Source organism: Pristiophorus japonicus, chromosome 21 (genome assembly GCF_044704955.1).
Source record: "Pristiophorus japonicus isolate sPriJap1 chromosome 21, sPriJap1.hap1, whole genome shotgun sequence".
In the NCBI taxonomy this organism is placed as follows: Eukaryota; Metazoa; Chordata; class Chondrichthyes; family Pristiophoridae; genus Pristiophorus; species Pristiophorus japonicus.
The window spans coordinates 67,270,028-67,296,322 of NC_091997.1; the positions used below are offsets into that span (position 1 = coordinate 67,270,028).

The window sequence follows — 26,295 nt, forward strand, 5'->3', positions numbered from 1 at the left end:
CTGCCGTCCTTACCCGGTCTGGCCGATATGTGACTCCAGGCAGCAGCTGACTCTTAAGTTATCTCTGAAATGGCCCAGAAAGCCACTACGCAAAACAATAATCATTACACAGACTGCAGCGGTTCAAGAAGGCAGCTCACCTCCACCTTCTCGAGGGTGATTAGGGATGGGCAATAAACGCTGGGATTTCCAGCGACACATCAATGAATATTTTAAAAAGCCTTCTGAAGGGTGGTATTGTCGAAATCTCGACCTCCGATAAATGGCTCGGACACCTTCAGCTCCGGCAGAAGTTTCTTTAGTTTACTTGCTAGCAAGGGAAAGGTCACACTCAGTCAATGGCTAAGTGAACACCTCCGAAATGGTACAGTTTCACGAGATATTTATACAGTAAAACCCAAGTTATGGCCTCTCCCTGTGTATTGGCTCTGTCTCGCAGTCAGTGAATACAGATAGAGAGTTAATTACTACATCCTTGTCCTGACATGGTTTCCAGATATTTCCTTTTGTCAGGGTTATTAGTTGGCCAGCCGGCCATTACTCGATGAGAGTGTGGTAATGAGCTATTACCTGCCTTGCATTGTGTCAGGATTGTCCAGTTTCCTGGTCAGTTATCAAATGGATGAGGTCTCTACAAGAGATAATGGCTGGTGGTTTGAGTACTTCGAAAAGGGTGGGGTGGAGTGGAACTGGTGTCGTATAGACAATAGGAGAGCACCATGGGGGGTACTTGTCTCAGCAGGACTTGTCTCCTAGCAGTCTGATGGCTATCAGCCCTTTCAAGCCAGGTTTAGCTGTTTATACAAGCCGACTGCTTTATGCAGAAATTTCTGGAAGGACCAGGACTCCATTTTGTTATATATTTAAAAAGGGCACAAAAATACCGTGTGGTATCAGCTTAGATAAAAATACATTTCCACAGTATGCATGAAATTGTCCCCAGCAAGGGTCGGTGCCTTCAGGAGAGGGAGGGGAAAGGGAAATTGCATCGAACATGCAGGCTCGGCGTTGACAATAGGTTGCCAGGTGTGCCTTCCTGATATAGGCATCAGCATTCTCTCCCAAGTGGCACCTGGTGGGATTTTCCGATTATGTAGCTATCGGTCACGCCTGCAGCTGCCACTAGATGGGACTTCAGAACCTGCCGATCCCCAGAGGCATAGCCACATCACACACGCTGAGTGAAATTCACTTACTGTCGAGAGAGTGCAAGGACGGAGATTGGACACGGCTGTGATGCCCCATGTGGCTTAATAGCCCCTGCTGAAACTCGCCCTGAGCAAGGGGCACAGTGGCAAGGTTCCGACAGACAACCAGTGCCCACAGTAGATCCGCACTCCAGCCTGAGTTAGCACCTTTTGTGAGAGGGAGCGAGGGTTGAGCAAACATTGTACATCTTAATGCTGAACCTGCTTCCCCCCTCGCTCAAAGCTCTCGAGGAAATATATCGGCCGTTCCTTCATCGTGGCTGGGTCACAATCCTGGAACTCCCTCCCTAACAGCACTGTGGGAGCACCTTCACCACACGGACTGCAGCGGTTCAAGAAGGCGGCTCACCACCACCACCTTCTCGAGGGGCAATTAGGGATGGGCAATAAATGCCAGCCTTGCCAGCGACGCCCACATCCCAGGAACAAATAAAAATAAACAAACCAATGTATTTACCTGGGCAGCCCAGTTTAATTTGATGCACGGTTTTCTGTAGTCTTCATTGTAAGTACAATTCACTAAATATATTTAAAAAGGAGTTAGATGTAGTCCTTACTACTAGGGGGATCAAGGGGTATGGCGAGAAAGCAGGAATGGGGTACTGAAGTTGCATGTTCAGCCATGAACTCATTGAATGGCGGTGCAGGCTCGAAGGGCCGAATGGCCTACTCCTGCACCTATTTTCTATGTTTCTATGTAAAGGCTAACATCTTCTTGGGTATTAGTTTAATATTTTCAGATTTAATACCGTTTATTTTCATTTATAAACCTTGTCCTTGATATAAATAGACAGACTTGGTGCTTCACGGGGTATCGCTGCGTTTTTAGGGCCTTGTATTAGGACGTACAATGTAGGATTTTTCCTGGGTCTTAATATGCTCTGTTTCTGTTTCCTGCCCTGCAGTGTTACATTAAGAAGTTGGCAGCTCCAGCCTCCCGCTTGTGCTATAAACCTGAGACCCTTGTTTGTATTCTAGGCTCATTCCATAGTGCTGACTCACACTCCCTCCGGAGAGGAGGAGGGCCAAATAACCCTCGCTCTCGCTGAGGCTCACACTTCAGCTGGCAGGGCTGAGCATCACGGTAAGTCTTATAAAGGCACTCCCGACAACACCAGAGATCGCAGACTCCAAACACTGCACTCCCCCTGTCTCACTGCGCCACCACTCTCCTGCCCAAAGCACAATATTCCAGCACACTCCTGACCAGCCTCCCATCCTCCACCCTTTCTGAAACATGAGCTTATCGAAAACTCTGCCGCCCCGTGTCCTAAGTCGCACCAAGTCCCGTTCACCCATCCATGTGCTCGCTGACCGACATTGGTTCCCGGTCCCTGAAAGCCCCGATTTTAAAATTCTGCTGTTCCAAACCCCTCCGCGGTCTTTCTCCCTCCCTATCTCCGTAACCTTCTCCAGCCTCACAACCCTCTGAGATCTCTGCGCTCCTCCAATTTTGGCTCCTTGTGAATCCCCGACTGCCTGAAAGAGTGGTAGAGGCAGAAACATAGAAAATAGGTGCAGGAGTAGGCTATTCGGCCCTTCTAGCCTGCACCGCCATTCAATGAGTTCATGGCTGAACATGCAACTTCAATACCCCATTCCTGCTTTCTCAACATACCCCTTGATTCCCCTAGTAGTAAGGACTTCATCTAACTCCTTTTTGAATATAGAAACCACATTTAAAAAATACTAGGATGTGCACTTGAAGTGCCGTAACCTACAGGGCTGCGGACCTAGAACTGGAAAGTGGGATTAACCTGGATAGCCTCTTGTTGGCCGGCGCGGACACGATGGGCCGAATGGCCTCCTTCCGTGCTGTAAACCTCTGTGATTCCTTCACTCCACCATTGGTGGCCATGCCTTCAGCTGCCTGGGCCCCAAGCTCTGGAATTCCCTCCCTAAACCTCTGCTCCTCTCTCCCTCTCTTCATTAAAACCTTCCTTTTGACCAAACTTTTGATCACCTGTCCTAATGTCTCCTTTGGCTCACTGTTAAATATTTTTTGTGTCTGATTAGGCTCGTGTGAAGCACCATGGGACATTTTACTATGTTAAATGTGCTATATAAATACAAGTTGTTGTATCCGACCTTGGGGCCCAAGCCATGGTGCAGAGCTCACGCTGTCATGTGTGCTGTCGATGGCAGTACCAGGCTACCACTAGAAGTACTGCACCAGACTGATTCCTGGGATGGGGGGATTGCCCTATGAGGAGAGATTGAGTAGACTGGGCCAATATTCTCCAGAGTTTAGAAGAATGAGAGGTGATCTCATTGAAACATACAACATTCTTACAGAGCTTGACAGGGTAGATGCAGGGAGGGTGTTTCCCCCGGGCTGGGGAGTCCAGGGGTCACAGTCTCAGGATAAGGGCTCGGCCATTTAGGACTGAGATGAGGAGGAATTTCTTCACTCGGAGGGTGGTGAATCTTTGGAATTCTCTGCCCCAGAGGGCTGTGGAGGCTCAGTCGTTGTGTATATTCAAGGCAGAGATCGATAGATTTTTGGATATTAAGGGAATCGAGGGATATGAGGATAGTGCAGGAAAGTAGAGTCGAGGTCGAAGATCAGCCGTGATCTCATTGAATGGTGGAGCAGGCTCGAGGGGCCGAATGGCCGACTCCTGCTCCTAATTCTTATGTGAAGGTACTTTTACAGTTCTCTTAACACTAACATGCATTAGTTCACAATATAATGAACTCCATTCACTGTGGTTTCTCTTTCAGTAGTGAAGTGTAAATTAACAAATGATACGACAGGAAGTAGACAGTACCCACTCACAGCATCACCCCTTCCTCTGCTCACCCAGTGTCCGAACCCTCGGCCATCGCTGCCACATCAGCTTTGCTACATCCCTCCCTCCCACATTCAGAAGCCTCTTTCAAACCTGCCTCTGCGACCACGTCTTCAGTTACCTTCCCAAACTCTTCCCCCAACTCCTGCTCAGTGCCTTTCCTTCCCCTCTCTCCCCCTTCTCTGACCATCAGCCGTGGCTCAGTGGGTAGCACACTTGTCTCTGGGTCAGAAGGTTGTGGGCTTAAGCCCCACTCCAGAGACTGGAGCACATAAATCTAGGCTGACACTCGCAGTGCAGTACTGAGGGAGCGCTGCACTGTCGGAGTGGCAGTACTGAGGGAGCGCCGCACTGTTGGAGGGGCAGTACTGAGGGAGCGCTGCACTGTCGGAGGGGCAGTACTGAGGGAGCGTTGCACTGTCGGAGGGGCAGTAGTGGAGGGCGCGCTGCACTGTCGGAGGGGCAGTACTGGAGGAGCGCTGCACTGTCAGAGGGGCAGTGCTGAGGGAGTGCCGTACTGTCGGAGGGGCAGTACTGAGGGAGCGCAGCACTGTCGGAGGGGCAGTACTGGGGGAGTGCCGCACTGTCGGAGGTGCCGTCTTTCGGATGGGACGTTAAACTGAGGCCCCGTCTGCCCTCTCAGGTGGACATAAGATCCCATGGCACTATTTTGAAGAAGAGCAGGGGCGTTCTCCCCGGTGTCCTGGGGCCAATATTTTTCTCTCAATCAACATCACTAAAACAGAATATCCGGTCATTGTCACATTGCTGTTTGTGGGAGCTTGTTGTGCGCAAATTGGCTGCCGCGTTTCATCCATTAATACAGTAACTACACTTCAAAAGTACTTCATTGGCTGTAAAGTGCTTTGGGACGTCCGGTGGGCGTGAAAGGCGCTATATAAATGCAAGTCTTTCCTTACATTAAAGGTGCTGTATAATTGCAATTTGTAATTTCATGCTCCGTGTTCAGAACAGAAAACAAATTGTTTTTCGTGGCTTTATACTTGACAATATTTTGACATTTATTAATATTTTTGGCATCTCTGTTAATTGTGAAATGTGTCTGGACTTTCCTTTAGAGATAGCAGAGAGATACTACAAACAGAGTCTGCAATGTCATCAGGCAGCGATGGGACCCGAACATGCTTCATCCCTCTCGGTCCTGGACGATTACTGTCGATTCCTGATCCTGACGAAAGATTATCCGGTAAGGGTAAATATTCTGTTAAATTCCAGTTGACTTTTTTTGAGTGTAGGAAAGCCGGGAGTGAGAGAAAGTTGTTTGGTCCCTTAGACTTGCTGCTGTCACAGACCAGGTACAATCTACTCCGAATTAGGGTGTGGAGCATAAACACCGGCACGGACCAGTTGGGCCGAATGGCCTGTTTCTGTGCTGTAGATTCAATGTCATTCTCTATGATTAGCCCGCCCATTTCTTCTCCTGACCCCTGCATAAGTACTCGGGCAAGGATTTTTTTAAGGCACAAGATAAAAGTTTACAGGGTTGGGGGTAATATATTAGCATGGATAGAGGATTAGCTAACTAACAGAGAACAGAGAGTCGGGATAAATGATTCATTCTCTGGTTGGCAACCAGTAACCAGTGGGGTGCCGCAGGGATCAGTGCTGGGACCCCAACTATTTACAATCTATATTAACGACTTGGAAGAAGAGACTGAATGTCACATAGCCAAGTTTGCTGATGATACAAAGATGGGAGGAAAAGCAATGTGTGAAGAGGACATAAAAATCCTGCAAAAGGACATACAGGCTAAGTGAGTGGGCAAAAATTTGGCAGATGGTGTATAATGTTGGAAAGTGTGAGGTCATGCACTTTTAAATTACAGTTTAAAAGTTCACCCCGTGAACTTTTATCTTGTGCAGTAATCTTTTATGTGGCACCTTGTCAAATGCCTTCTGGAAGTCCAAATACACCACATCCACTTTATCCACCCTGTTTGTTACATCCTCAAAGAACTCCAGCAAATTTGTCAAACATGACTTCCCCTTCATAAATCCATGCTGACTCTGCCTGACCCAATTTTGTTTTTCCAAATGTCTTGCTACTGCTTCTTTAATAATGGACTCCCAACATTTTCCCAACCACAGATGTTAGACTAACTGCTTTTTGTCTGCCTCCTTTTTTAAATAGGGGCGTTACATTTGCGGAGGGGGCTTGACAAGGTGGATGCTGACAGGGGAGACTGGAACTAGGGGGCACGATCTTAAAATAAGGGGCCGTCCATTTAACAGAGATGAGAAGAAATTTCTTGTGAGGGTTGTGGATCTGTGGAATTCACTGCCTCAGAGAGCTGTGGAAGCTGGGACATTGAATAAATTTAAGACAGAAATAGACAGTTTCTTAAACGATCAGGGGATAAGGGGTAATGGGGAGCGGGCAGCCTGATCGGATCAACCATGATCTTATTAAATGGAGGAGCAGGCTCGAGGGGCCGTATGGCCGACTCCTGCTCCTATTTCTTATGTTCTTATGTTCTACACCACACAGACACAAGTCATCTGAGACATACAACTCTCCCTCTGTCGTCTGCACTCTGCACTGGAAACAACGGCAGACTTTGGTGAACTAATGTCCAAAGTGTAGGGGCTGGATTCTCGGTCCGTTACCGCCTCTGTTTTTGCGCCCGCAGTAGGGGTAACGGCGGCGGAAAGCATTTCCGGGCGGGCGGGCGCCGGGACATCGGGTGCCGGGTTTGCTGGGGGGGGGCGGTGTCGTGGAGCATTACCGCCTGGGAGAGGCGAGCCGGCGTACAATGCCCCTGGTTGCGACACCGGCTCAAAATTTGGCTCACACCAGATCCGTAGCGCCCCGCAATGCCCCCTAGTGGGACCGCCTGGGAAAGCGGGCAGTCCGAGCTGTAGCGGCTGCAGTGAGGGAAGGAATCGCGACCTTGAGGTAAGTGTGATCGGTTTTTTTTTTGCGATTAATGTTGATATGGCGTCAGATAAGTATTGGGAATGTTTCTGGTGGGTTGTTTTCAGATTTTTCTTTTCCACAGAAGCTTCTCTTACAGCGCTCCGAGGCCGGCTGTTCAGCGCGGGATTCTCAGTTGCTCAGCTGGCCTAGCGCCCCGAGAGAGATGTGTAATGCCTCCCCTAGGGCTCCGCCCCACACTCGGGGCCCAGACGGTGAGTTTTGCGGCTGGAGACGCAAACCATTTTCCGCCGCAAAATTTACTGCCCCGCCCAGATTAACGTCACAACAGAGCGGCGGCTGAATTTCCAGCAGTTTCAGCCAGGAATGTTTTACGCAGCGGAGCTAAGCAAGCCTACGCAGATTGGCTTCCAACAGCAAAAGGAAGGGCAACCCGGAGAGGCTGCTCTCTCTAAACTGGAAAAGAATGAGTCAGTAAACGTAAAGCGCTATTATTTAAACCCACGTCCTGAAGGCTGAGAGGGCAGCAGTGTAACTCTGTGCATTGCCAGTCGATATCAGACACGAGATTTGCATCCTGTTTATGCCCTGACCTGAACATGAACAGGGGAGTCACGGGTTTTAGGGAGCAGGCAGGAAAGTCGAGTTGAGGCCAAGATTAGATCAGCCACGATCTCATTGAATGGTGGAGCAGACTCGAGGGGCCGAATGGCCTACTCATGCTCCTAATTCACATGTTAATTCAGGTTACAGTCATAGGGAGCGCAGGAGGTTACAGTGACAGGGGTCGGAGGAGGTTACAGTGACAGGGGTCGGAGGAGGTTACAGTGATAGGGAACGGAGGAGGTTACAGTGATAGGGAGCGGAGGAGGTTACAGTGACAGGGAACGGAGGAGGTTACAGTGATAGGGAATGGAGGAGGTTACAGTGACAGGGAGCGGAGGAGGTTACAGTGACAGGGAACGGAGGAGGTTACAGTGATAGGGAACGGAGGAGGTTACAGTGACAGGGAGCGGAGGAGGTTACAGTGACAGGGAACGGAGGAGGTTACAGTGACAGGGAACGGAGGAGGTTACAGTGACAGGGAACGGAGGAGGTTACAGTGACAGGGAACGGAGGAGGTTACAGTGATAGGGAACGGAGGAGGTTACAGTGAACGGGAACGGAGAAGGTTACAGTGATAGGGGTCGGAGGAGGTTACAGTGATAGGGGTCGGAGGAGGTTACAGTGACAGGGAGCGGAGGAGGTTACAGTGACAGGGAACGGAGGAGGTTACAGTGACAGGGAACGGAGGAGGTTACAGTGACAGGGAACGGAGGAGGTTACAGTGACAGGGAACGGAGGAGGTTACAGTGACAGGGAACGGAGGAGGTTACAGTGACAGGGGTCGGAGGAGGTTACAGTGACAGGGAACAGAGGAGGTTACAGTGACAGGGGTCGGAGGAGGTTACAGTGATGGGGAACGGAGGAGGTTACAGTGACAGGGAACGGAGGAGGTTACAGTGATAGGGAACGGAGGAGGTTACAGTGATAGGGAACGGAGGAGGTTAAAGTGATAGGGAACGGAGGAGGTTACAGTGACGGGACGGAGGAGGTTATAGTGATAAGGAGCGGAGGAGGGTACAGTGCCAGGGGTCGGAGGAGGTTACAGTGACAGGGAACGGAGGAGGTTACAGTGACAGGGAACGGAGGAGGTTACAGTGATAGGGAGCGGAGGAGGTTACAGTGATAGGGAGCGGAGGAGGTTACAGTGATAGGGAGCGGAGGAGGTTACAGTGATAGGGAACGGAGGAGGTTACAGTGACAGGGAACGGAGGAGGTTATAGTGATAGGAAACGGAGGAGGTTACAGTGACGGGACGGAGGAGGTTACAGTGATAGGGAACGGAGGAGGTTACAGTGATAGGAAACGGAGGAGGTTACAGTGACAGGACGGAGAAGGTTATAGTGATCGGGAACGGAGGAGGTTACAGTAACAGGGAGCGGAGGAGGTTACAGTGATAGGGAACGGAGGAGGTTACAGTAACAGGGAACGGAGGAGGTTACAGTGATAGAAAACGGAGGAGGTTACAGTGATAGGGAACGGAGGAGGTTACAGTGATAGGGAACGGAGGAGGTTACAGTGACGGGACGGAGAAGGTTATAGTGATAGGGAACGGAGGAGGTTACAGTAACAGGGAACGGAGGAGGTTACAGTGATAGGAAACGGAGGAGGTTACAGTGATAGGGAACGGAGGAGGTTACAGTGATGGGGAACGGAGGAGGTTACAGTGACAGGGAACGGAGGAGGTTACAGTGACAGGGAACGGAGGAGGTTACAGTGATAGGGAACGGAGGAGGTTACAGTGACAGGGAGCGGAGGAGGTTACAGTGATAGGGAACGGAGGAGGTTACAGTGATAGGGAACGGAGGAGGTTACAGTGACAGGGAACGGAGGAGGTTACAGTGACAGGGGTCGGAGGAGGTTACAGTGACAGGGAACGGAGGAGGTTACAGTGACAGGGAACGGAGGAGGTTACAGTGACAGGGAACGGAGGAGGTTACAGTGACAGGGAACAGAGGAGGTTACAGTGACAGGGAACGGAGGAGGTTACAGTGATAGGGAGCGGAGGAGGTTACAGTGATAGGGAACGGAGGAGGTTACAGTGATAGGGAACGGAGGAGGTTAAAGTGATAGGGAACGGAGGAGGTTACAGTGACGAGACGGAGGAGGTTATAGTGATAAGGAGCGGAGGAGGGTACAGTGCCAGGGGTCGGAGGAGGTTACAGTGACAGGGAACGGGGGAGGTTACAGTGACAGGGAACGGAGGAGGTTACAGTGATAGGGAGCGGAGGAGGTTACAGTGATAGGGAGCGGAGGAGGTTACAGTGATCGGGAACGGAGGAGGTTACAGTAACAGGGAGCGGAGGAGGTTACAGTAATAGGGAACGGAGGAGGTTACAGTGATAGAAAACGGAGGAGGTTACAGTGATAGGGAACGGAGGAGGTTACAGTGATAGGGAACGGAGGAGGTTACAGTGATGGGGAACGGAGGAGGTTACAGTGACAGGGAACGGAGGAGGTTACAGTGACAGGGAACGGAGGAGGTTACAGTGACGGGACGGAGAAGGTTATAGTGATCGGGAACGGAGGAGGTTACAGTAACAGGGAGCGGAAGAGGTTACAGTAATAGGGAACGGAGGAGGTTACAGTAACAGGGAACGGAGGAGGTTACAGTGATAGAAAACGGAGGAGGTTACAGTGATAGGGAACGGAGGAGGTTACAGTGATAGGGAACGGAGGAGGTTACAGTGACGGGACGGAGAAGGTTATAGTGATAGGGAACGGAGGAGGTTACAGTAACAGGGAACGGAGAAGGTTACAGTGATAGGAAACGGAGGAGGTTACAGTGATAGGGAACGGAGGAGGTTACAGTGATGGGGAACGGAGGAGGTTACAGTGACAGGGAACGGAGGAGGTTACAGTGACAGGGAACGGAGGAGGTTACAGTGATAGGGAACGGAGGAGGTTACAGTGACAGGGAGCGGAGGAGGTTACAGTGACAGGGAACGGAGGAGGTTACAGTGATAGGGAACGGAGGAGGTTACAGTGACAGGGAACGGAGGAGGTTACAGTGACAGGGGTCGGAGGAGGTTACAGTGACAGGGAACGGAGGAGGTTACAGTGACAGGGAACGGAGGAGGTTACAGTGACAGGGAACGGAGGAGGTTACAGTGACAGGGAACAGAGGAGGTTACAGTGACAGGGGTCGGAGGAGGTTACAGTGATAGGGAGCGGAGGAGGTTACAGTGACAGGGAACAGAGGAGGTTACAGTGATGGAACGGAGGAGGTTACAGTGACAGGGAACGGAGGAGGTTATAGTGACAGGGAACGGAGGAGGTTACAGTGACAGGGAGCGGAGGAGGTTACAGTGACAGGGAGTGGAGGAGGTTACAGTGATAGGGAGCGGAGGAGGTTACAGTGACAGGGAGCGGAGGAGGTTACAGTGACAGGGAGCGGAGGAGGTTACAGTGACAGGGAACGGAGGAGGTTACAGTGACGGGGAACGGAGGAGGTTACAGTGACAGGGAGCGGAGGAGGTTACATTGACAGGGAGCGGAGGAGGTTACAGTGACAGGGAACGGAGGAGGTTACAGTGATAGGGAACGGAGGAGGTTACAGTGATAGGGAACGGAGGAGGTTAAAGTGATAGGGAACGGAGGAGGTTACAGAAACAGGGAACGGAGGAGGTTACAGTGACGGGACGGAGAAGGTTATAGTGATAAGGAGCGGAGGAGGGTACAGTGCCAGGGGTCGGAGGAGGTTACAGTGACAGGGAACGGAGGAGGTTACAGTGACAGGGAACGGAGGAGGTTACAGTGACGGGGAACGGAGGAGGTTACAGTGACAGGGAGCGGAGGAGGTTACATTGACAGGGAGCGGAGGAGGTTACAGTGACAGGGAACGGAGGAGGTTACAGTGATAGGGAACGGAGGAGGTTACAGAAACAGGGAACGGAGGAGGTTACAGTGACAGGGAGCGGAGGAGGTTACAGTGATAGGGAGCGGAGGAGGTTACAGTGATAGGGAGCGGAGGAGGTTACAGTGATAGGGAGCGGAGGAGGTTACAGTGATAGGGAACGGAGGAGGTTACAGTGACGGGACGGAGAAGGTTATAGTGATAGGGAACGGAGGAGGTTACAGTAACAGGGAACGGAGGAGGTTACAGTGATAGGAAACGGAGGAGGTTACAGTGACAGGGAACAGAGGAGGTTACAGTGATAGGGAACGGAGGAGGTTACAGTGATAGGGAACGGAGGAGGTTACAGAAACAGGGAACGGAGGAGGTTACAGTGACGGGACGGAGGAGGTTATAGTGATAAGGAGCGGAGGAGGGTACAGTGCCAGGGGTCGGAGGAGGTTACAGTGACAGGGAACGGAGGAGGTTACAGTGATAGGGAGCGGAGGAGGTTACAGTGATAGGGAACGGAGGAGGTTACAGTGACGGGACGGAGAAGGTTATAGTGATAGGGAACGGAGGAGGTTACAGTAACAGGGAACGGAGGAGGTTACAGTGATAGGAAACGGAAGAGGTTACAGTGACGGGGAACGGAGGAGGTTACAGTGACAGGGAGCGGAGGAGGTTACATTGACAGGGAGCGGAGGAGGTTACAGTGACAGGGAACGGAGGAGGTTACAGTGATAAGGAGCGGAGGAGGGTACAGTGCCAGGGGTCGGAGGAGGTTACAGTGACAGGGAACGGAGGAGGTTACAGTGATAGGGAGCGGAGGAGGTTACAGTGATAGGGAGCGGAGGAGGTTACAGTGATAGGGAGCGGAGGAGGTTACAGTGATAGGGAGCGGAGGAGGTTACAGTGATAGGGAACGGAGGAGGTTACAGTGACGGGACGGAGAAGGTTAGTGTGATAGGGAACGGAGGAGGTTACAGTAACAGGGAACGGAGGAGGTTACAGTGATAGGAAACGGAGGAGGTTACAGTGACAGGGAACGGAGGAGGTTACAGTGATAGGGAACGGAGGAGGTTACAGTGATGGGGAACGGAGGAGGTTACAGTGACAGGGAGTGGAGGAGGTTACAGTGACAGGGAACGGAGGAGGTTACAGTGACAGGGAACGGAGGAGGTTACAGTGACAGGGAGCAGAGGAGGTTACAGTGACAGGGAACGGAGGAGGTTACAGTGACAGGGAACGGAGGAGGTTACAGTGACAGGAGCGGAGGAGGTTACAGTGACAGGGAGCGGAGGAGGTTACAGTGACAGGGAGCGGAGGAGGTTACAGTGACAGGGAACGGAGGAGGTTACAGTGACAGGGGACGGAGGAGGTTACAGTGACAGGGAACGGAGGAGGTTACAGTGACAGGGAGCGGAGGAGGTTACAGTGACAGGGAGCGGAGGAGGTTACAGTGACAGAGAAACATAGAAACATAGAAAATAGGTGCAGGAGCAGGCCATTCAGCCCTTCTAGCCTGCACCGCCATTCAATGAGTTCATGGCTGAACATGAAACTTCAGTACCCCCTTCCTGCTTTCACGCCATACCCCTTGATCCCCCGAGTAGTAAGGACTTCATCTAACTCCCTTTTGAATATATTTAATGAATTGGCCCCAACCACTTTCTGTGGCAGAGAATTCCACAGGTTCACCACTCTCTGGGTGAAGAAGTCCCTCCTCATCTCGGTCCTAAATAGCTTACCCCTTATCCTTCGACTGTGACCCCTGGTTCTGGACTTCACCAACATTGCGAACATTCTTCCTGCATCTAACCTGTCTAAACCCGTCAGGTTTTTAATCGTTTCTATGAGGTCCCCTCTCATTCTTCTGAACTCCAGTGAATACAAGCCCAGTTGATCCAGTCTTTCTTGATAGGTCAGTCCCACCATCCCGGGAATCAGTCTGGTGAATCCTCGCTGCACTCCCTCAATAGCAAGAATGTCCTTCCTCAAGTTAGGAGACCAAAATTGTACACAATACTCCAGGTGTGTCCTCACCAAGGCCCTGTACAACTGCAGCAACACCTCCCTGCCCCTGTACTCAAATCCCCTCGCTATGAAGGCCAACATGCCATTTGCTTTCTTAACCGCCTGCTGTACCTGCATGCCAACCTTCAATGACTGATGTACCATGACACCCAGGTCTCGTTGCACCTCCCCTTTTCCTAATCTGTTACCATTCAGATAATAGTCTGTCTCTCTGTTTTTACCACCAAAGTGGATAACCTCACATTTATCCACATTATACTTCATCTGCCATGCATTTGCCCACTCACCTAACCTATCCAAGTCACTCTGCAGCCTCATAGCATCCTCCTCGCAGCTCACACTGCCACCCAACTTACTGCCACCCAACTTAGTGTCATCCGCAAATTTGGAGATACTACATTTAATCCCCTCGTCTAAATCATTAATGTACAATGTAAACAGCTGGGGCCCCAGCACAGAACCTTGCGGTACCCCACTAGTCACTGCCTACCATTCTGAAAAGTACCCATTTACTCCTACTCTTTGCTTCCTGTCTGACAACCAGTTCTCAATCCATGTCAGCACACTACCCCCAATCCCATGTGCTTTAACTTTGCACATTAATCTCTTGTGTGGGACCTTGTCGAAAGCCTTCTGAAAGTCCAAATATACCACATCAACTGGTTTTCCTTTGTCCACTTTACTGGAAACATCCTCAACAAATTCCAGAAGATTTGTCAAACATGATTTCCCCTTCACAAATCCATGCTGACTTGGACCTATCATGTCACCATTTTCCAAATGCGCTGCTATGACATCCTTAATAATTGATTCCATCATTTTACCCACTACTGAGGTCAGGCTGACCGGTCTATAATTCCCTGTTTTCTCTCTCCCTCCTTTTTTAAAAAGTGGGGTTACATTGGCTACCCTCCACTCGATAGGAACTGATCCAGAATCAATGGAATGTTGGAAAATGACTGTCAATGCATCCGCTATTTCCAAGGCCACCTCCTTAAGTACTCTGGGATGCAGTCCATCAGGCCCTGGGGATTTATCGGCCTTCAATCCCATCAATTTCCCCAACACAATTTCCCGACTAATAAAGATTTCCCTCAGTTCCTCCTCCCTACTAGACCCTCTGACCCCTTTTATATCCGGAAGGTTGTTTGTGTCCTCCTTAGTGAATACTGAACCAAAGTACTTGTTCAATTGGTCTGCCATTTCTTTGTTCCCCGTTATGACTTCCCCTGATTCTGACTGCAGGGGACCTACGTTTGTCTTTACTAACCTTTTTCTCTTTACATACCTATAGAAACTTTTGCAATCCGCCTTAATGTTCCCTGCAAGCTTCTTCTCGTACTCCATTTTCCCTGCCCTAATCAAACCCTTTGTCCTCCTCTGCTGGGTTCTAAATTTCTCCCAGTCCCCAGGTTCGCTGCTATTTCTGGCCAATTTGTATGCCACTTCCTTGGCTTTAATACTATCCCTGATTTCCCTAGATAGCCACGGTTGAGTCACCTTCCCTTTTTTATTTTTACGCCAGACAGGAATGTACAATTGTTGTAATTCATCCATGCGGTCTCTAAATGTCTGCCATTGCCCATCCACAGTCAACCCCTTAAGTATCATTCGCCAATCTATCCTAGCCAACTCACGCCTCATACCTTCAAAGTTACCCTTCTTTAAGTTCTGGACCATGGTCTCTGAATTAACTGTATCATTCTCCATCCTAATACAGAATTCCACCATATTATGGTCACTCTTCCCCAAGGGGCCTCGCACAATGAGATTGCTAATTAGTCCTCTCTCATTACACAACACCCAGTCTAAGATGGCCTCCCCCCTAGTTGGTTCCTCGACATATTGGTCTAGAAAACCATCCCTTATGCACTCCAGGAAATCCTCCTCCACCGTATTGCTTCCAGTTTGGCTAGCCCAATCTATGTGCATATTAAAGTCACCCATTATAACTGCTGCACCTTTATTGCATGCACCCCTAATTTCCTGTTTGATGCCCTCCCCAATATCACTACTACTGTTTGGAGGTCTGTACACAACTCCCACTAACGTTTTTTGCCCTTTGGTGTTCTGCAGCTCTACCCATATAGATTCCACATCATCCAAGCTAATGTCTTTCCTAACTATTGCATTAATCTCCTCTTTAACCAGCAATGCTACCCCACCGCCTTTTCCTTTTATTCTATCCTTCCTGAATGTTGAATACCCCTAGGTAACAGAGGAGGTTACAGTGATAGGGAGCAGAGGAGGTTACAGTGATAGGGAGCGGAGGAGGTTACAGTGATAGGGAGCGGAGGAGGTTACAGTGATAGGGAACGGAGGAGGTTACAGTGACGGGACGGAGGAGGTTATAGTGATAGGGAACGGAGGAGGTTACAGTGACGGGACGGAGGAGGTTATAGTGACAGGGGTCGGAGGAGGGTACAGTGACAGGGGTCGGAGGAGCTTACAGTGACAGGGAACGGAGGAGGTTACAGTGATATGGAACGGAGGAGGTTACAGAGACAGGGAACGGAGGAGGTTACAGTGATATGGAACGGAGGAGGTTACAGAGACAGGGAACGGAGGAGGTTACAGAGACGGGACGGAGGAGGTTATAGTGACAGGGAACGGAGGAGGTTACAGAGACGGGACGGAGGAGGTTATAGTGACAGGGAACGGAGGAGGTTACAGAGACGGGACGGAGGAGGTCATAGTAATAGGGAACGGAGGAGGTTACAGTAACAAGGAACGGAGGAGGTTACAGTGACGGGACGGAGGAGATTATAGTGATAGGGAACGGAGGAGGTTACAGTGACGGGACGGAGGAGGTTATAGTGATAGGGAACGGAGGAGGTTACAGTAACAGGGAACGGAGGAGGTTACAGAGACGGGACGGAGGAGGTCATAGTAATAGGGAACGGAGGAGGTTACAGTAACAGGGAACGGAGGAGGTTACAGTGACGGGACAGAGGAGGTTATAGTGATAAGGAGCGGAGGAGGTTACAGTAACGGAGCGGGCGGGGTCAGGGAGTGATTTGAAAACCAGGATCAGTTTTAAATAGAGGTGGCACTTGGGTTTTTTGTGTAAACTCAAGTTAACTTTGATCATCTTGCCTTCACTGCAGGCTGCTTCGAGGCTGCTTCAGGAATCCCTCCCAGCCAAGCTTTCTACCTTTGGAGAATACAGCGGAGAGGCAGAAGAGACATACCGGCTGTTTGGGGGAATCGAATTAGCACAGGGACACCAGAAAGCAGCCTACAAAAAGTTCAGAAAAGTGAGTGCTGTGTGTGTGGTGGGTAATTGGCTGAGAGACCTAGGCAGCTCATAAATTTGCTGACGGGCACCATGGAAATACATCTCACAGTATTCACACAATTGGTTCAATTCTTCAAGCCAATCAGTCAGAACAGTGTCTTCACAACTAGTCGATGAACAGCCAGTACGCCAATTAATTTTGCTTTGTTGCACTTGTAAAACATGTGGCGGCTTCTGACTAATAAGTATACAAATTGGAATCAATAAATGTCCCCATACAATTGATTGTAACTGTTTGTTTGCCGTGAGCTGCCCAGCATTCAACTTGGTATTTCTGCTCACAAAAGGGCTTTGTATTTGCGCGTTCAGTACATTTAGTTTTTAGTCACATCAGCTTGAAGGTGACGCCCATTTTGGCTCCATCACCGACGGAGAGGCTGGTCGTAAGATGCTCGTAATTCACCTTTACTCTGGAAAGTGAAACCGTGTTCCAACGCGGGAGGTTTGAAATAAATGTAGACGGTGCTGTGTAATGGTGTTGGTTAATCAACATTTTGCAAGTGTCTTTCAAGCGCCTGCGTATCGAACACCCACTACAACATTGGAGGAAGTAAAAATGGCACACACGCAGTGTCAGCATGGCTCAATGGGTAACACACTCGTCTCTGAAAGAAAGACTTGCATTTATAAAGCGCCTTTCACGGTCACCGGACGTCTCAAAGCGCTTTACAGTCAATGAAACACTTTTGGAGTGTAGTCACTGTTGTAATGTGGGAAGTGCGGCAGCCAATTTGCGCACAGCAAGCTCCCACACACAGCAATGTGATAATGACCCAGATCATGTTTCTTTTATGTTAATTGAGGGATAAATATTGGCCCAGGACACCGGGGATAACTCCCCTGCTCTTCTTCAAAATAGTGCCATGGGATCTTTTACATCAACCTGAGAGAGCAGATGGGGCCTCGGTTTAATGTCTCATCCGAAAGACAGTTCTGAGTCAGAAGATTGTGGGGTTCAAGTCCCACTCCAGAGACTTGAGCGTAAAATCTAGGCTGACACTCCCAGTGCAGTGCTGAGGGAGTGCTGCACTGTCGGAGGGACAGTGCTGAGGGAGCGCCGCACTGTCGGAGGGGCAGTACTGAAGGAGTGCTGCGCTGTCGGAGGGGCAGTACTGAGGGAGTGCTGCACTGTCGGAGGGGCAGTACTGAGGGAGTGCTGCACTGTCGGAGGGGCATTACTGAGGGAGCACCGTACTGTCGGAGGGGCAGTGCTGAGGGAGTGCCGCACTGTCGGAGGGGCAGTGCTGAGGGAGCGCCGCACTGTCGGAGGGGCAGTACTGAGGGAGTGCTGCACTGTCGGAGGGGCAGTACTGAGAGAGTGCTGCACTGTCGGAGGGGCAGTACTGAGAGAGTGCTGCACTGTCAGAGGGGCAGTGCTGAGGGAATGCTGCACTGTCGGTGGTGATTTACTTTAGTTGTCCAGTTAAACAGAAGCCACGTCTGCCAGTTCGCGGATGTAAAGGATTCAGTGGTATTACTCGAAGCAGAACAAGGAGCTCTCCCTCAACGAAAACTATCAACAACACCGTGGCTGCAGTGTGCACCATCTACAAGATGCACTGCAGCAACTCGCCAAGGCTTCTTCGGCAGCACCTCCCAAACCCGCGACCTCTACCACCCAGAAGGCCAAGGGCGGCAGGCGCATGGGAACACCACCACCTCCACGTTCCCCTCCCAGTCACACACCATCCCGACTTGGAAATATATCGGCCGTTCCTTCATCGTCGCTGGGTCAAAATCCTGGAACTCCCTCCCTATCATCATCATAGCCAGTCCCTCGAAACGAGGATGACTTGCTTCCACTCCAAAAAAGGGATGAATTCACCGGTGTTTCAATGAAGAACCTAATATTCCAGATCCAGAACTACATCCTGAAGGGTGGGAGATGCCTGTGCGTGGATTTTTTTAACACCAGCCACCACACGGGCTTGACAGAGCTAGGTCTTGGTCCAGTGGCGAGGATTATCCAAGACTAACTGGAGACCGAGCATGCACACATATCGCAGTGTGGGCTGGGCCCGTGCTGCCCCTGGGCCCTCGCCCCTCCTGGTCCCCGGTCACTTCCCTCTACAAACTCTCGCCGCTCCTTCGCCCCTCCTGCTGTGCCTGCCCGCACTGCGATCAGCGACCTGGCTTCACAGCCGTCGCCCTCCTGCAGCAGCACGCGCTGCTCCCTGCAGTAGTATGTCACCACGCGCTGCTCCCTCCAAAGGCCCCGGCCTGCTGACGGTCTTACAGGCCGGGACCTAACAGCACTGTGGGAGCACCTTCACCACACGGACTGCAGCGGTTCAAGAAGGCGGCTCACCACCACCTTCTCAAGGGGCAATTAGGGATGGGCAATAAATGCCGGCCTTGCCAGCGACACCCACATCCCGGAACGAGTTAAAAAAAAAATGCAAATTCTTCCTCCTGTGATCTTCCTACTCAAGTGGTCAGTTTGTACATCACTGAGGGGATTATTTGAAGAGACAGGTTTTCAAAGCCATATTTCATCTGTAATTATTACAGAAAAGTAATTGAAAAGAGGCTATATTTTGCATTGAGCTCTGATTAGAGAGATGGGTTCAGTGGCCCTTTCCTTGTTTTTGTATCTTAAATTCTTTCAAATGTTGGTGGCACTGCTGAAAGGGAGTTGAACATCCCTTTGGTACCAGCCTGTCCCAATCACTTAACCGCAGTTGTGGTTATTCATTGGATGCAAACCTCTTTGGGACTTTCCGATGCACTCCTGGCCGGCCTCCCACATTCTACCTTACGTAAACTAGAGGTGATCCAAAACTCGGCTACCCGTGTCCTAACTCGCACCCAGTCCCGCTCATCCATCACCTCCTGTGCTCGCTGCCCCGTGTCCTAACTCGCACCGAGTCCCGCTCATCCATCACCCCCTGTGCTCGCTGCCCCGTGTCCTAACTCGCACCAAGTCCCGCTCACCCATCACCCCCTGTGCTCGCTGCCCCGTGTCCTAACTCGCACCAAGTCCCGCTCATCCATCACCCCCTGTGCACCGTGTCCTAACTCACACCGAGTCCCACTCACCCATCACCCCCTGTGCTCACTGCCCCGTATCCTAACTCGCACCGAGTCCCGCTCACCCATTACCCCCTGTGCTCGCTGCCCTGTGTCCTAACTCGCACCAAGTCCCGCTCACCCATCACCCCCTGTGCTCGCTGACCTACATTGGCTCCCAGTTAAGCAGCACCTCGATTTCAAAATTCTCATCCTTATTTTCAAATTACTCCATGGCCTCGCCCCTCCCTATCTATGTAATTTCCTCCAGCCCCACAACCCCCCCGAGATGTCTGCGCTCCTCTAATTCTGCCCTCTTGAGCATCCCTGATTATAATCGCTCAACCATCGGTGGCCGTGCCTTCTGTTGCCTGGGCCTCAAGCTCTAGAACTCCCTCCGTAAACCTCTCCGCCTCTCTTTCCTCCTTTAAGACATTCCTTAAAACCTACCTCTTTGACCAAGCTTTTGGTCACCTGTCTAATTTCTTCTTATTGTGTTCCTAACACAGAGGAGGCTGCACACAGGGAGGTTAAAGTAACAGTGACCTCAGTCTTTAATAAGACACTCCAGAGTGAGGAACAGGCCTTAGGGGCCAGCTTTATATACAGTGCTCCCAAGGGATGCTGGGATCCCTTGGGATTTCAGGGGATGAGCTCCCTGGTGGCGGAACATGGGAGTGCATGCTTTACAGATACACAACATCACTTCCCCCCCCCCCCCTCACCCGCCCCCACACACACAAAGTCAAAGTGAAAACTATTTACAAGGTGAGGCGGTCGGGAGCCTTTCTTTCCCTGGTGGACCGCCTCGGTACAAATGTCTGTTCTGGTGTGTTGGCTGTGCCCTCGCTGGGCTGGCATGTTGTTGGCCCTGCAGGGCTGCTGGGTGAGCCTGGCCTTGCTGGGCTGATGGGCGTGATGGGTTCGATTTCCTGGTCCGGCGTGGTGTCGTTGATCCTTTGGGTGTGTGTTGTTGGTTCGAAAAAGGTGGTGTCTGCTGTGGGTTGTTCAGGGCAGTCTGTGAATCACAGCCTCGTTTGGTCCAGGTGCTTTCTGCAAATTTGTCCATTGTCTAGTTTGACTACAAACACCCTATTCCCTTCTTTAGCTATCAGCGTGCCCGCGATCCACTTGGGACCATGTCCATAGTTTAGCACATACATAGGGTCATTCAGATCAATTTCCCGTGACACAGTGGCACGACCATCGTTTACATTTTGTTGCTGCCGCCTGCTCTCTTCCTGATCATGCAGGTTGGGGTGAACCAGCGAGAGTCTGGTTTTAAGTGTCCTTTTCATGAGTAGTTCAGCCGGGGGCACCCCGTGAGCGAGTGGAGTCTCGTGCGGTAGCTGAGCAGTACTCGGGACAGGCAGGTTTGGAGTAAGCCTTCTGTGACTCGTTTAAGGCTCTGTTTGATTGTTTGTACTGCCCGCTCTGCCTGCCCATTGGAGGCTGGTTTAAACGGGGCCGAGGTGACATGTTTGATCCCATTGCGGGTCATGAATTCTTTAAATTCGGCACTGGTGAAACATGGCCCGTTGTCACTGACCAGTATGTCAGGCAGGCCGTGGGTGGCAAACATGGCCCTCAGGCTTTCAATGGTGGCGGTGGCGGTGCTTCCCGACATTATTTCACATTCAATCCATTTTGAAAAAGCATCCACCACCACCACCAGGAATATTTTACCGAGGAACGGGCCCGCATAGTCGACATGGATCCTCGACCATGGTCTGGAGGGCCAGGACCACAAACTTAGTGGTGCCTCTCTGGGCGCGTTGCTCAACTGAGCACACACGCTGCATTGCTGTACACAGGACTCTAAGTCAGAGTCGATACAGGGCCACCACACATGGGATCTGGCTATCGCTTTCATCATTACTATACCCGGGTGTGTGCTGTGGAGATCCGAGATAAACGTCTTCCTGCCCTTTTTGGGTAGCACTACGCGGTTACCCCACAACAGGCAGTCTGCCTGAATGGACAGCTCGTCATTTCGCCGCTGGAACGGCTTGATTGGATCTTTCATTTCAACGGGGATGCTGGCCCAGCTTCCATGCAGTACACAGTTTTTTACTAGGGACAGCAGAGGATCTTGGCTGGTCCAAGTCCTATTCTGGCGGGCCGTGACAGGTGATTTATCATTTTCAAACGCTTCCATGACCATCAACAAGTCTGCGGTCTGCGCCACCATCAACAAGTTTGCAGGCTGCGCCATTTCCACCCCCGTGGTGGGCAATGGTAGCCGAGTGAGAGCATCCGCACAGTTCTCGGTGCCTGGCCTGTGGCGGATGGTATAGTTATTCGCTGATAGCGCGAGTGCCCACCTTTGTGTGCGGGCTGAGGCATTCGTATTTATCCCTTTGTTTTCAGCGAACAGGGATATGAGGGGCTTGTGATCGGTTTCCAGCTCATATTTGAGGCCAAACAGGTACTGATGCATTTTCTTTTCCCCGAACACACACGCTAATGCCTCTTTCTCAAACATGCTGTAGGCCCTCTCGGCCATAGACAAGCTCCTGGAGGCATAGGCGACAGGTTGCAACTTCCCCACAACATTAGCTTGTTGTAATACACACCCGACTCCGTACGACAACGCATCACATGCTAGCACAAGTCTTTTACACGGGTTATACAATACAAGCAGCTTGTTGGAGCATAAAATGTTTCTGGCTTTCTCAAAAGCAATGACTTGTTTTTTTTCCCCATACCCAGTTCTCACCTTTGCACAATAACACATGTAGGGGCTCTAAGAGAGTGCTTAACCCCGGTAGGAAGTTACCAAAATAGTTGAGGAGTCCCAGGAACGACCGCAGCTCCGTGAGGTTCTGTGGCCTGGGCGCGTTCCTGATAGCCTCTGACTTGGCGTCTGTGGGCCGAATGCCATCCACCGCTATCTTTCTCTCCAAAAAGCCCCCTCTCTGTGCCCCCCTCAGCGTTTTGCAATGCGCTTAACACTGACGCGTTCACATTCGGATTGCTTTTGAACGGGATCCTTAATCTTCTGTAACGCCGCCTTGTTGCCAAGGGATTTTCTTGAGTGCCTGTTTCGGTGAAGAAATATTACGACGGTGACCTGTTCGCAAATGGCACCCGCTGCCTGTGATTGCTGCGTGTATCAAGCAGAGGCCTCCAAGCGTCAAGGCAATAAATCGTAGGCCTTTTCCCCGCACTAGTATGTACCATGGAAGATGAGCTGGCCACAGACACACTGCGACACCTGATACACTATTCGGCTGTTTGCGATTTTGCTGCTCTCCCAAGACAACAGCTGCAGCCAGGGCAATATTTACCTCTCCGTAACCCGAGCATGTTCTAAAGATGGAAAACGCAAAGTTTAATTACAATTGTGTTCTGCAATAATTGCACCATAATCCTAAAATGGTCTGTTTGATGGGAGGACGAGGAGTTAAACCGAGGCCCCGTCTGCTCTTCAGGTGGATGTAAAAGATCCCATGGCACTATTTCGAAGAAGAGCAGGGGAGTTCTCCCCGGTGTCCTGGGGCCAATATTTATCCCTCGATCGACATCACTAAAACAGATTATCTGGGTCATTATCACATTGTGTGTGGGAATGAAACACTTGCATTTATATAGCACCTTTCATAAACTCGGGAAGTCCCAAAGGGCCTTACAGCCAATGAAGTACTCTTTGAAGTGTAGTCACTGTTGTAATGTGGGAAACACGGCAGCCAATTTGCGCACAGCAAGCTTCCACACACAGCAATGTGATAATGACCAGATCATCTGTTTTCGTGATGTTGGTTGAGGGATAAATATTGGCCCCAGGACATCGGGGAGAACTCCCCTGCTCTTCTTCGAAACAGTAGCCACGGGATCTTTTACATCCACACTGAGAGGGCAGACAGGGCCTCGGTTTAACGTCCCATTTGAAAGACCACACCTCCGACAGTGCAGCACTCCCTCAGCACTGCCCCTCCGACAGTGCAGCCCTCCCTCAGCACTGCCCCTCCGACAGTGCAGCCCTCCCTCAGCACTGCATTGGGAGTGTCAGCCTGGATTTTTCGCTCAAGTTTCTTCATTGCAATTGGATAGCACGATCAATGATTTTTTTTGGAAGGACATTACTCAATATTAATGCATTACATGAAGGACCTAGAGTTTTACAGATCTTGTTTACAACCCAGTAATCATGTACTGCATCAAGGATTTTTGCCTGAATTAGGAATGAAATCCTAAGCAAGACCACAGCTAGAGGAGACTCTCATTCCATCAGTCTGGGCTGGACTTACACATGGGTCATAGAGGTGAAAGGCCAGTATCAAACCCAGTGCATTACCCAGTTCCCCTCGGAACACCGGTGAGTATGTTCACAGGTTGGTGAAGCTGTTGAGTTAGGAGTGGCTTAGCCAATCACGTGATGTTCACAAGATTCAATAAAACCCCGGCCAGTTGGGTTTGGGGGATCCACGATGGGGCAGGTGGTTGTGAGCCTGGTGGATGAACTGGTAATGTGTAGTGCAATTGTTAAACTTTTGCTAATAAACCAACTAGTTCTTAATAGCAATGTGTTGCTATGAATTCTTAAGCAAAGAACCCACGAAGCAATACACCCTCAAACAACTTTTAAGCTCAGTTATATCCCCTTACAAAAGGGTTAAATGGAAGTCCGATGAAAGAGATGCTCTGGTTAAGTTGATGGGAATGTGTGGATGGTGAAGGAATCTGTACCATTTCAAACCATTGTCTCCATTCTAGTGATTAATGGAGCTGACATTTGCTGTGTAAGCTTCCAGATTGTGGCAGAACCAGCTAAGGCACTGGGTCATAAATAGTATTGTAGGAAAGTTGTGCAAAATGCAAAGACTAATTTACATTCTTGCCTCATCCCATACAGTGCGTATCATTGTACTATCTGCCACTAACTTGGTTGATGTTGACAATGACGGATCGGAGCACCCGATAGTCTGCATCAGAAATTGCACATTAGCATAACAGAACGGTTACAGCACAGAAGGAGGCCATTCGGCCCGTCGAGCCCGTGCCGGCTCTCTGCAAGGGCACCTCAGCCAGTCCCACTCCCCCCGCCCTTTCCCCGTAGCCCGGAAAATCTGTTTCCTTCAGGTACTTATCCAATTCCCATTTGAAAGCCACGATTGAGTCTGCCTCCACCACCCTCTCAGGCAGCGCATTCCAGATCCTAACCACTCTCTGCGTAAAAGAGTTCTTCCTCGTGTCGCCTTTGATTCTTCTGCCAATCATCGAAACATAGAAAATAGGAGCAGTAGTAGGCCATTCGGCCCTTCGAGCCTGCACCACCATTCAATATGATCATGGCTGATCCTCTATCGCAACACCATATTCCCACTTTCTCCCCATACCCCTTGATGCCTTTTGTGTCTAGAAATCTATCTATCTCCCTCTTAAATATATTCAGTGACTTGGCCTCCACAGCCTTCTGTGGTAGAGAATTCCACAGGTTCACCACCCTCCGAGTGAAAACATTTCTCCTCATCTCGGTCCTAAATTTCCTACCCCGTATCCGTAACTTGTTCTAGATTTCCCAGCCCGGGGAAACATCCGCCCCGCATTCAGTCTGCCCAACCCCGTCAGAATTTTATACGTTTCAATGAGATCCCCTCTCATTCTCCTATACTCTAGTGAATACAGACCTAGTCAACCCAATCTCTCCTCATACGACAGTCCTGCCATCCCAGGCATCAGTCTGGTGAACCTTCGCTGCACTCTCTCTATGGCAAGTATATCCTTTCTTAGGTAAGGAGACCAAAACTGCACACAATACTCCAGGTGCGGTCTCACCAAGGCCCTGTATAACTGTAGTAAGACATCCTTGCTCCTGTACTCAAACCCTCTTGCAATGAAGACCAACATACCATTTGCCCCTAACTGCTTGCTGCACCATGTTTGCTTTCACTGACTGGTGTACACAGACACCCAGGTCCCTCTGTACATCAACACTTCCCAAGCCATCACCATTTAAATAATACTTTGTCCTTATGTTTTTCCTCCCAAAGTGGATAACTTCACAATCACCTTAAATCTGTGTCTTCTGGTTCTCGACCTGTCCGCCAATGGGAACAGTTTCTCTCTCTCTACTCTGTCTAGATCCCTCATGATTTTGAACAGCTCTATCAAATCTCCTCTCAACCTTCTCTGCTCCAGGGAGAACAACCCCAGCTTCTCCAGTCTCTCCATGTAGCTGGGTCGGTGGGTAAATGTTCAAACCCCATATGATACGGCCACCTTTGTTCAGTGATAGCAGCAGCTGCAACGGTCGGGTAGCTATGGTGGTCCTGAGCAGGCTCGGGAGGGTTAAAATTAACCAGGGTTTCCAGTCACTGGCCGCCCTCGCTGCTGGAAGGTTTGGTGGTTTGACCATTGGGCAAGGGTAGGATCGTGTTCTGCTGCGGTACTCTCCACGGTCGGCTGGCCCTTCAACGTTCACGATCCAGACTCTCGCGCGAAGACGGGAAATGTGCAAGTGGCCAGACTCGGAGGAGCGCAGAGATCTCGGAGGGCTGGAGGAGGTTGGAGAGATAGAGGTGTGGGCGAGGCCCTGGAAGGAGGACCAGCTGCTTTAGACGGGGTACGGGGACAATGCTGGTGCCGGTAGAGATTGACCCCAGCAGGGGTCAGCA

At 50.6% G+C, this 26,295-nt stretch overlaps 1 protein-coding gene across 5 annotated transcripts in view; it reads left to right on the plus strand.

Moving 5' to 3' along the window:
- Window positions 1-26,295, plus strand: part of ttc23 (tetratricopeptide repeat domain 23) — a 64,386-nt gene that overhangs the window by 33,170 nt on the left and 4,921 nt on the right. For 4 of the 5 annotated variants that reach the window (XM_070864975.1, XM_070864973.1, XM_070864976.1 and 1 more), the window contains 3 exons: window positions 2,187-2,292; window positions 5,080-5,207; window positions 16,479-16,628. In XM_070864975.1, the coding sequence (XP_070721076.1) occupies window positions 2,187-2,292; window positions 5,080-5,207; window positions 16,479-16,628 (384 nt within the window). Of the gene's footprint in view, window positions 1-2,186; window positions 2,293-5,079; window positions 5,208-16,478; window positions 16,629-23,861; window positions 23,997-26,295 lie in introns of all 5 variants that reach the window. The other variant, XR_011588263.1, reaches the window with a different exon arrangement.